The sequence below is a fragment of the Natrix helvetica genome (assembly GCF_964273705.1).
Source record: "Natrix helvetica genome assembly, chromosome: 2".
Lineage (NCBI taxonomy): Eukaryota > Metazoa > Chordata > Lepidosauria > Squamata > Natricidae > Natrix > Natrix helvetica.
In genome coordinates this window covers 142,891,345-142,903,355 of record NC_138552.1, presented here as the reverse complement: position 1 = coordinate 142,903,355, position 12,011 = coordinate 142,891,345, and the positions used below count along the sequence as shown (strand labels likewise).

The 12,011-nt window shown below is 41.7% G+C and overlaps 1 protein-coding gene across 1 annotated transcript in view; it reads right to left on the bottom strand.

Moving 5' to 3' along the window:
- Positions 1-12,011, bottom strand: part of HS1BP3 (HCLS1 binding protein 3) — a 50,286-nt gene that overhangs the window by 37,020 nt on the left and 1,255 nt on the right. Inside the window, exons 2-4 of the mRNA XM_081943159.1 lie at positions 7,129-7,294; positions 1,500-1,707; positions 452-656 (exon numbers count right to left, since the gene is read on the bottom strand). Coding sequence (XP_081799285.1) covers positions 452-656; positions 1,500-1,707; positions 7,129-7,294 — 579 coding nt within the window. The remainder of the gene's footprint in view (positions 1-451; positions 657-1,499; positions 1,708-7,128; positions 7,295-12,011) is intronic.

Genomic DNA, 12,011 nt, shown 5'->3' with positions numbered 1-12,011 from the left:
GGCTGCCTGATAGTCTTCTGTAGTTTTACACAACCGTAAATACGATAGTTCTAGGATAAGGTAAAGGTAAATATTCCCCTTGCACATATGTGCTAGTCGTTCCTGACTCTAGGGGGCAGTACTCATCTCTGATTCAAAGCTGGAGAACCAGCGCTGTCCGAAGACGTCTCCATGGTCATATGGCCAGCATAACTAAATGTCAAAGGTGCATGGAACACTGTTACCTTCCCACCAAAGGTGGTTCCTATTTTTTTACTTGCATTTTAACATGGTTTCAAAATGCTAGGTGGGCTGAAGCTGGAACAAGTAACGGGAGCTCACTCCGTTAGAGGCATTAGGGATTTGAACTGCCGAACTACTGATCTTAGTCTTAGCTTAACTGCAATCTTAGCCACTGAGCTACCACGTCCCTAGCTCTACTATAGGAAAAACAAAATTGAAAAAGGCATACTTGAGGACACCAAGTGGATCCACGTCACTCTCTTCCTCTTCTGTTTCCTTTTTGGCCTCCTGGCTTTTAAACGAACTGAATTGAGAAATGACATCGGGTATTTTTTCCTCTTTGAAAAAATCAAAGCCTTCGGTGTCCTCATCCTCTTCTTCCTTCTTGGGAAGGTTTTTACTCTTCACATCAATGACACTGGGGGACCTGGTTCCTGACAAAAGAGGCAGAGAAAAATTAATGGAACGGTACACAATAGACACAGGCAGGGGTGGGCTTTAAAAATTTCAGCAAGGGTTCTCTGCCCAGTTGCTGGGTGGCCGTGGCCTAGTCGACCTCCTGCACCATGGGGAGGAGGGGGAGTTTTCACCTTCCCCAGGCTCCGGAGGCTTTCCTTGAGCCTCTGGGAGGGCGAAAACTGCCTCCCCCAGGCTCTGGAGGCTGGAAACGTACCTGTTTCCAGGCCCTGCCCTTACCTCGCATCCAAAATGGGCCACATGGAGACTCCTGGGAAGGGAGGGGTGGGGTGGGAAGGGCCAGCCGGGGGGGGGGGAGGATTTGGAGGTTCTCTGAACCGGCCATAACGTTAGCTACGGGTTCTCCTGAATCCGGGCGAAACCATAGCAGCCCACCCCCTGGACACAGGTATTATTTCTCTACATGAGTATCACCAACAGCTACCAAGTATTCTTATACCGGAGAAAAATGAGCCTTTTGCATGTGAAAACCGGTACACTTCCACATCATGTAAACAATTTGTGACAATAAATACATGTTACTTAGGTCCCGTTTGAACAATAGTTTTCTATTTCTGTATCCCCCAGAAGCTAACATTCTCAGAAACTAACATTCTCACATCCAGATAACATGTTCCTGTGCATTTGTAGTATTATATTGGTAGGGAAGCAAACGAAAAGTATCCTCCATTAAATATTTGTGACAATGGGAATTTAACGTAGATTTTAAGTGGAATGCTGCTGATTTTGCAAAGTTCCAAGAGTTGATCCGTGGCCTATTTATTAAAACTCCACTCAATGTAAAGAATGTTTTAATTTACCCAGAAATTCCAGTAACTCGGGACTTGATGCGAGAACCACATCTTTAGAAATCAATCCCATAATCTCATTGAAGGCAGCTCTTCGTTCTCGAATATCAGATTCTCCAACAAAAAGCACTTTTCTTGGCAAAGCTGGTAGAGAGGTTTGTGGGTAATGTGTGACAAGTTTTTGATAAAACTCATCAATATCACTGTACTTCTTAGAAACCTGTAACGTAGGGAGAGAAAAAAATCATTCTAAGCGACAGGCATAAACATGCAACCAACTAGACTAACAATTCTGAAAGAAAATACAAGATTTCCCACACATCATATGTGGGTAATTAGTAGGCCAGGAATAAGTAGGGACATTTTCATTTTGTTGTTTTTTTAGTGACCTTGAATAAACTACATAAATGCGTTAAGCCTCTCAGAAGTTTAATAGATCTCTTTTAAAGTTTATATCTTGAAGTGCGCACAACTAAAGGTGCCAATTTATTGCCAACTGTGAGTGGTGCTGGGGATGAGAAAAATAGATCTGTGCCATTTACCCTAAATTTCCATTCTTGCAGTACGTGAACTTGGTGATTTCAGCAAAGTGGACTATTAATATTCTCAAAATTATTGTATCACCTAGAGCTGTGATGGCGAACCTAAGGCACGCATGGCAGAAGTGGCACACAGAGCCATCTCTCTGGGCATGCAAACCATTGCCCTTACGGGTTCCGGTGCGCCAGCCAGCTGATCTTCACGCCCACGGGAGCGCCGGAAACCGGAAGAGCAGCCACCCAGTGCAGATGCACACACCAAGCGGCTGCTCTTGCGGTTTCCAGCGTGCACATGCACTAGTTCCATTTTCACTGGTAGAGGCACCATGGGCTGATCCTTTACTGTTTCCAGGGCAGCCCCACAGGCCAGATCTAAGCACCCTGTGGGCCATATCCAGCCCGCTGGCCTTGAATTTGACACTCCTGCTCTAAAAGAACATATTTATGACCCTGTGAGTACTGGCAAGAGCCAGGGCAGTGATCGGGGGCCCAGGCAATTGGTTCTTTTGGATCCAGAGAGAAAAAAACCCTCTACTGAATAAAGGGGTTTGAAGCTTTATTATTAGCTCGAGCTAACAGATCTAAAAGCAAGCATAAAAAAAACCAAGCGGGTTAGCTAAAATGAGCTCTAAATTTCTAGATTTTTCTTAATATGAAGGAGAAATCAAAATATGTCACTAAACTACCTGAAATAACAAAAAAAAATTATTTTTTTCAAATGCTAAGGCCTATAGCAGATGTGAGAGAATTAATGTGGTATTGTCAGATAGAGTAATATTTTCGGTCTCCCACCTTTTTTTATTTTAATTGGAGAATTTGCTTCTTCTTTTTTTCAAGAGAAAGGATATCAAGGGCACAACAGATCTATTTGACTGGTGTTTAAAACATTATAGAATGTTTTAGATAGCAGTCACCAGCCTTTCCGTAGAAACTTGCTGGTAGAATCATGGATCCTTTGTGAATTACAATAAAGAGGAGGGGGCTAAGGAATCGTGTGGGCTACCTACCCTTGCCACAAAAGGTGGGTGATCTCACATTAAACATCTCTTGGGCCCAGGAAGAAGAGTAAAATATTACTGGTTATGGCCTCTGCTTAGATCTTAGGTGGGACATATGCTCAGCAAAGACCACATAAATTCCATCCTATTATGGAATTTATGTGGTCTAGTATGGCCATACTAAGGGCCAGAGTAAATGGAACAAAAAGTGAATAATACAAAAGACTATCTTCATAAATAAAGATTTTGCTTCTGATAGTGAGTGGTCAGTCAGGTTTTGCAGAATTCATAGAAGCTAAGACAAACTTCCGCCACTTCTATCCTCAGTTGCTTTGGCAAGGGATAAACAGAATGAAGGGAAAGATGGTACATACTAGCGTGTGTTGCAGATGAAAGGGGGAGGGGGACTATTGCCCAAAAGGCCATTTTTGCCTCCATGACTAAAACATGGCTTTATAAATAATTTACTGGATGGAATGGAAGGGGTATTTATCACTTTTGCTGACTACAGCAAGCCTTAGGAGCTTTGCCTTAGAGAACAAGATTACATTACAAAGTTATTTTGACAGATTAAGCCCTGAGTCTGTTCCATCAGGACTATGTTCAAGAGTGATAAATATAAAGTCCAACAGTTGGGTTGGATAAATCAAATGCATAGGTACAGAACTGGAGAGGTAAGGTTTGGCAGTCGTGTATGCAAGAAATATCACCCAGTGAACATGAGTAAGGCATATAAATACAAGAGCTGAAAAGGCCAATGCAAAGTTGTCCCATAGAAACATGGGCATGCTGCATCCATTACAGGAGGTAGTAGTTTTATTGTGTACTCTGCATTGGAAAAGCATCTCTTGGAGTTGTGTGCTTAGTTTGGGGAAACTGCTTTAAAAGAGAAATGGAGTAGGTTCGGAGAACAACTACGACAAGTGTTCGGGAAGCCAATCTCTGTAAAGGAAGAATTATATCAGGCACATTTAGATAGCAAAAGGGAAGATTAGAAGGAGATAGGACAGACATCTACAAATATCTAAAAGAGATCACATGCATAAAGGAGACCATCTATTCCTTGCTAAAAGTGAGCAGGATAAGGACATAGGTGGGTTCTGGCAGGCACTACTGCCAGTTCACTCGTGTGCGCGCCATGCATGCGCAGGGCAATAACAATTGCACAGAAGTGAAAAAGAAGATGGCGCCACTGAGGCCTGGAGAACCGGTTCGGGGGCATGGCAGGCCTGGGTCGCTGTCGGTTCCAGTGACCCAGGCCGCCAAACCATTACCGGTTCGGCCGAACCAGTCCGAACCAGTAGGAATCTACCACTGTAAGGACCAATGGTTTAAAAAAAATAAGCAGGGAGAATCGGGAGGAATACTGAGGAATTTCCTGATAGGAAGAAATATTAAGCAGCGGAACTGTCTATCAAAAGCAGTGGTGAGCGCTAGGAGATTTCAATCAGGGGCTGGCTGGCATTTGCTTGAGATGGTTTTATGGATTCCTACACTGAACAAGGAATTGAACCAGAGGCCTTAACCAGCCTTTCTCAACATTTTCCCACTGGAGGAACTTTTGAAATAACTTTCAAATCCCGGGGAACCCATGCATAAAAAGTATTATATCTACAGCTCACAGAACATTTACAGGATAAGTAAGCAGAGTCACAGACAGTGAGTAAAAATACCCACCACACTTCAAACTTTAGTTCTTTGTGGCACAGGAGGTTAAAAGGACAATGCTTTTTAAAAAAAAATCATGATCTCTTGTGGAATTCTAGGGTTCTTGAGAGAGGCTTGTTTAAGAAGGTCCCCTGAAGCTAAGACATTGTTTAATTCTACTGCCTCTTTCTGGAGTGGTGATCTCTTACAACTATTAACTCCAGCAATGCTCACAAAGAATACGCTGAAAAAAGAGCATACACTTTTTCTAAGGCTCCATTGTCCACTGATAATTTACAAGCTAACTGAAGAAGAAAAGCCATTTTGTAGCTAAAAGGCAACTAAACAAGACTGAAAGCAAAGAGAAAGCAGTATTGAGCCATGTTGTGTCCTGTTGCTCAGAGCAGCACTGAGCATCTCATCAGAGAAACAGAACAAATACCCAATCTTTGTTTCAAACATTAGCCTTTGTTTACAGAATTAAAACTTATTCTGTGACATTATAAAAACCTCTTTACCTTCCATTATAGAATAAATGCAAGTTACATACAAATGTAGGGAAACCATTTGGTTTCAAAAGAGAGCAAAGTGTTACACAACTGTCAGAGAAGCGTCAATGGTTTTGTCTAGCATGAAATCATTATTTCAGATTTCAGGCTGACATCCTGCCAACATGACTACAGTTTCAACAGGGCTTGAGTGCCCTCTACTGGAACTGGCCATGTTATTCCAATCAAAAGAATGGAAATCTGTTTTTCTTCATTTTGCTACAGAAAATCCATGTCTTTTCAAATAATGTCAAAGCAGCTGAACGGAATAAGTGTGCAGAAGTGTGTTTATGGTCTGAGTGATGTTTCTCAAGCTGTGCAAATCTGGAAGCCATTACACTACTCTATAGTGTTGCATTGCACTTTGCATTTTGGGATCTTGCCCTACTACTGAAGCAGCACTTCAAAATCCCTTCCTCAGTTCTGTTATCTAGAACAGCATTAGCAACATTTCTCCAATTAAAGTAAACCCAAACACACATTGCTCGTTAATTGGCTTACAACAAAATGCATACAACAGCAACATACAATACAAACATACAATACAAAACCCAACCCCGTAGGCTCCAACATCAAAGACCTAACAATATTACCCCTTCAAAGAACTTTGAAAAACTTTGCTTTTTTCCCATACTGTGGCATAGGCAGAGGTGTATATCCATCTGAATAGGAGTGTTTAATAAAGTTGTAGCATGATTGTTTTCAATTATGGCCCTCTTTTATTTCCTTATTTTCTTTATTAATGTCATCTAGTTGGGTTTTGTTTTAACATGTACAGGTTTATCATTTAAATTTTAAAAACAGCTCCGTTGGGCAATCTTATACATTCAAATTATTAATCTGACCAGCAGTTTACCAGATACGGTGGGATTTAGTGCAAAACACAACACAATATCGCTTTAGAGAGTCTCACTTATTTCCAGGACTGGCTTTTCAAAAGATTATGATGAGCCAGATTTCTCAACCTTGACAGCTTAATACAAAGGAAAGAATATTTTTAGAGGAATTCATAATAAGTAGTTTTGAGAACAGGAGCTAGGAACCTATGGCAACTGCTGGAAAATTACCAACAAATACAGAATGCAAAATACTTCAGATGGCTTTCTAGACTCTGGCTCACTCTGATTGGCTGAGCTCTGTGAATTCTTAGTAACGGCCACGCTGCCTGGGGAATTCTAGGAACTGAAGTCCAAACAGCTGGAGGACTCCCAAGTTAGGAAAAATTAACTTTGGACTTTTAGTCGACCTTGTTACAGCATCTGATGTGTAAAGAGCAACACCAACTTTAACTCTTACATTGGGATTTAAAATTTCACATTTAATCTTACAGGACTGAGTATTCCTCCACTAAAACAAGCAAAACCCTTCCACGTAGAACAGGGGTGTCCAAACTTGAGAACTTTAAGACTTGTGGACTTCAACTCCCAGAATTCCCCAGCCAGCATGGGGCGTGGCAGCATGGCTGGGGAATTCTGGGAGTTGAAGTCCACAAGTCTTAAAGTTCCCAAGTTTGGACACCCCTGACATAGAATGTAAGCATATCCGAGAAAAATTCCCCCAAGAATCCTTTTACTAAGACCAGGCATGTGCCTAATTCTTCATGAGGAAGGACTTTGGTGCCACTGCCATTAGCTATGAAGCTTCAAAAATCTTACATAGCTTTATTCATATTCTCTCCCATCCACAAAGAAATGATTTTACTACGTTTGGGTTTTGTGCTTTATTTCTTCCCCCCCCCCCCTTTTTTTTTTTTAATTTTATTTATGTTCCTTTATTCTTGGTCTGTTTTCATAATATAATTCATAACATATTTTTAATTTATGTTGTCTGGAATGAAATTAATAAGTTTGGTTTCTCATTGTTATGATGTGAATTACGTACAAAATACATTTAAAAATGATTTCATTACCATAAACTGAACGTTGTCTTCCGATTTGTGCTTGGCAGATTTGAACACAGCCAGTTTGGTAACTACTAAAATATTATATTCCACATGCCCAGACATCATCTTTCCTCGTATTTCTTGGTACTCTGGGACTGACAGATCTATTCCTGTATGGCCATTCTGAAGAGGTCTGCAGAGGTAAAAACATAAATTTCAAAGATATTCTCTAATTCTGACACTGGTTTTCAGATCTGGGGAGGGGGGAGAGGTATTATCATTTGGAAGTAAAAATTACACAATGAGCTGGGATAGTTGGCTAATTTGATTATGGAGATTCTCAGTCATCCAGAGCAGTGGTGGGATTAATTTTTTTTTTTACCACCGGTTCTGTGGACGTGGCTTGGTGGGCATGATGTGGCTTGGTGGGCATGGTGTGGCTTGGTGGGCGTGGCAGGGGAAGGATACTGCAAAATCGCCATTCCCTCCCCATCCAGGGGAAGGTTATTGCAAAATCCCCATTTCCTCCCAATCAGCTGGGACTTGGGAGACAGAGAATAGATGGGGGCGGGGCCAGTCAGAGGTGGCATTTACCGGTTCTCCAAACTACTCAAAGTTTTCGCTACCGGTCCTCCAGAACTGATCAGAACCTGCTGAATACCAGCTCTGATCCAGGTCCTGCCAAAGGTGCTTTTTCAAAAGGCAAATGGAAAAACAAAGTCCAGTTGCCTTTTGAAAAAGCACCTTTGCCTAATTTGAAATTTTTAAGAGAGGAAAAAAGAGAAAATGTGAAGCTATTCTATTTAGGACAAGTTTGTCTCTTTGATACAGAAACAAAACTTTCTGCCAATACAAAGCAACTGATCTATTTTTTTAAAAAAAGATATATGATAGGTCTCTAAATAGCTTTAGTTTCATAGCCACCAGGCAAGTTAGGTGACTCTTCCTTGCCACAGAATCAGCATGTACGATCATAGTTGCATGGGGAAGCATTCAATATTAATTAAGTAACCAAAACTTTCCAGCAACACCTTTGGACCAGTTCACAACTGTAATGGTAACAGTAATGCTACATTAGCTGCACTGGCTTCCATTTCCTTTCAGGTGCTGATTATTACTTTAAAGTCCTACATGCTACAGGCCCAGGTTATTTGTGGGACCACTTCTTCTCTGATGGTATCTGTCCATCCAAAGAGGTTAGATAATCCCCTTCCATAAATGTTGCCATCTGTTGGGACTTAGGAGGCGGACCTTCTCAGTGGCTGCCCCAGACCTTTGGGACAGCCTCCCACTGGAAATCAGAGTTCCCTTTTAGCCTTCTGGAAGTCTGCGAAGACCTGGCTGTTCCCCCAAGCACTGGGCTAGAATGGAGGGTTGAACTCTAAGGATGCTTGGTCTGGTGCCTGAATAGGGGACAGGTATATTTTCAGCTACGTTTTATGGATTGTTCTGAGCTACCTAGAATCACTATGTGAGATAGGTGGCCCTATAAGAGGAAGGGAGGGAGGGAAGAAGGGAGGGAGGGGAAGGAAGGAAGGGAGGGGAAGGAAGGAAGGGAGGGGAAGGAAGGAAGGAAGGAAGGAAGGAAGGGGAAGGAAGGAAGGATTGATCCTGCTCTGTATAGAGAACTAGGCAGGCAGGAACTGAGGCGAGGCAAGTTGCACAGTAACAAACATCCTTTATTGTAACAGGTAACAATGCAAAGTGCAAGGCAACTCCCGAATCGGCAATAACAACATTGGCCGTCTGACAGCTCTCTATATAGTAGCTGTCAGATGGCTGAACCAATCAGAAGGCTGCATTTTCCCACTGAAAGGCTGCTCGTGTCTTAGCCAATCAGGGGAGTCCTGAAGCCGGCAATGCTTTTGACAGCATCGTAAATCAGAGGACTTAGCAGATCCTATGGCCCTTCCAACTCAGGAGTCAAAGTTGAGATAGATTTGGTCAACTTTCCGTAAATGTGGTATAAGGATGTAAACTTCAGTGGCTGTTTTGAATGCATACCCCAATCCCTAGATTTCCTAATATTTATTATTATTATCAGATTGCTAAATCAGAAATTATTTAAAGTCATTTCATCCAACTCTACGTATTTGTTATGGTCATTGAAATAATATAATGCACGATCTTGATTTTTTAAAAATAGAAATAATTATCTTAGAACTTACAAAGGATAACCCAACAACCATAAATTTGTATTATACAAGACAGGCCAAGGCTTATTTTTGGGCTGAAGAGCTACATAAACTGACTCCCTTCTGAACATTCATTAAATAAGGAACTGGGAATCAGTAACTAATGTTACTTTATTAAATCACTTCTCAAGCACAAGCTACTGTATTTTTCGGAGTATAAGATGCACCGGAGTATAAGACGCACCAAGGTTTTGAAGAGGCATTTTTTTAAAAAGCAGGTAGGTAGATAGATAGAAGGATAGAGAGAAATACAGTAGGGAGGGAGGGAGAGAGTAGTTAGGTAGGTAGATAAAAGGATAGAGATAGAGAAATAGAGAGAGATAGAGAATTACAGTAGGTAGATAGGTAGAGAGTGTGTAGGTAGGTAGGTAGAGGGATAGAGAGAAATAGAAAGAGAGAGAAATAGAGAGAGAAATACAGTAGATAGGTAGGGAGAGAAAGAGAGAGAGTAGGTAGGTAGATAGAGGGAAAGAGATACAGTAGGTAGGTAGGGAGAGAGAGTGTGTAGGTGGGTAGGGAGAGGGATAGAGAGAGAGAAATAGAAAGCGATAGAGAAATACAGTAGATAGGTAGGGAGAGCGAGGGAGTAGGTAGGTAGATGGATGAGAGAGAGAAATACAGTAGGTAGGTAGGGAGAGAGAGAGAGAGGTAGGTAGTTAGGTAGATGTTTCCAGGTGTATTTATCCATGTGCTGGAGAATGTAATCGCTGGCAATCTCTAGCACTTTGTTTCTGCTGGAACAGCACTTGATCAATGTAATTCTCATCAATCAGTTAAGAGCTTTCCAAAAGAGAAAAAAAATTTTTTTGCACTCTGCAAACCTCCCAAAAACAGTCCGTTTTTCTCAAAAACGGGCATGTTTTTTTTCCAAATTAAAGGCATGAATAGTCTTGGGGGGGGGCTTGCAGAGTGCTCCTTGGGGTGGGGGTGGGGCAAAAATGTGCAAAAAACAGCCCGTTCTTCGTGAAAACAGGCCCATTTTTTGTCAAAAAAAATTGCATGCATAGCCATACGGAGCCTTATAGAGTGCTGCTGGGGATGGGAGGGGGCAAAAAACGGCCCGTTTTTCACTCATTTCTGTCGTTCCCCAGCCCCCAGGATCTCTCTGAAAGCCTCCATAAGAGTATGCACGGCCCTTTTGGTGAAGGAGGGGGCTTCAGGAGGCAAAAAATGATGTATTCAATGTATAAGACGCACCCAGATTCTCAGCCTCTTTTTTGCGTCTTATACTCCGAAAAATATGGTATGTTTTTGCCTTCAAGAAGCTGCATCCCTCCACATACGCCTATCTTGTGATGCAGAACAACTCCTGCATGGCGTTGTCATTTGGACTGTGAAAATTTTGTTTTTCACAACAGAATGTTTTGGTACACCAAGACACGTATTTCACAACTAAGCCTCTTTCATTTCAACCTGGTTAGTAGTAGGATGGGAGTAGGAAAACATCTCAGAAAATGAAGTAGCTCATTTTTGTCCATGCTGTTGCCAAGAAAACACAAAGCTAATTTGTCTGTTTACGTCACTTTAAAGTTTGACCCGAGGGCATCTTCACCTTAAGCCTAACCACATGTAAACAAGTTATCTGTATTTTCCATTCTCTTTTTTTCTCTGTCCCCATGAGAGACTGCAAACAGAAGTTATCTCCAGCAAATATTGATGACAGCACTGTTTAAATACCGTAGCTATGAAGAAGGGATCCTTGTGAATTAACCCAAGCTTAATCCAAATTTCCTATTTATTCTTACCAATAAGCAATGCAGATGCAGTATGCATAAATATCAGGATTAGTTTAACAGAGATTTATTTATATCCTGTTTTTATAAATAACTCAATGTGGCAAACATACCTAATACTCCTTCCACCTATCTTCCCAACAACAACCCTGTGAGGTGATTTGGGCTGAGAGACTGGCCCAAGGTCATCTAGTTGGCATTCATGTCTAAGGCAGGACTAGAACTCACAATCACCTGCTTTCTAGCCTGGTGCTAGGCTATACTGGCTCTCCCAGACCATGTTGGCTTCCATATATGATATATAAGTTTGCAATAACATAAAGGAAGCCATTGGACTGAAGGAATGAAGTAATTCTGGGAAGGGGAGAAATCGTGATAAGTTACTGCACAGCCTGAATCCCCATCATCCAGTGCAATGGTGAGGGATGCTGGGAACTGTAGTTCAGTCACCAGAGTATCCTTAAAGGAAATGGTCTCTTCAGCTTGCTAGGACCTCAACAGGCACTTTAAGGAAGGGTTTTTTTTGGGGGGGGGGAGGGGAAGAACAATAAACAGCTACAAAGATGTCGAAGAAAAAAAGGAGTTGAATTTTGGCAACACTTTTACAACACAACTTTGGACTTCATACAAAGGAGCCTTTTAAGTTGAGAGGCAAAGAAAGGCAGCATAAAAATGGCAAAACCTACAGCTGCTTACTTATTTCTTTTTCTGGCCTTACTTCAGGGGTGTCCAAACTTGGCAACTTTAAGACTTGTGGACTTCAACTCCCAGAATTCCCCAGCCAGCTCTGGCTGGGGAATTCTGGGAGTTGAAGTCCACAAGTCTTAAAGTTGCCAAGTTTGGACACCCCTGCCTTACCTACTTAATAGTAACCTGAGACCAAAAGCTAGTGAGCAAACACTTTTGCTTTGGAGCCTGGCGATATGTTTAGGAACACCCGTGGGAATTTCACCTGAGGAGACAACAGTTTAAGACTTTTCAG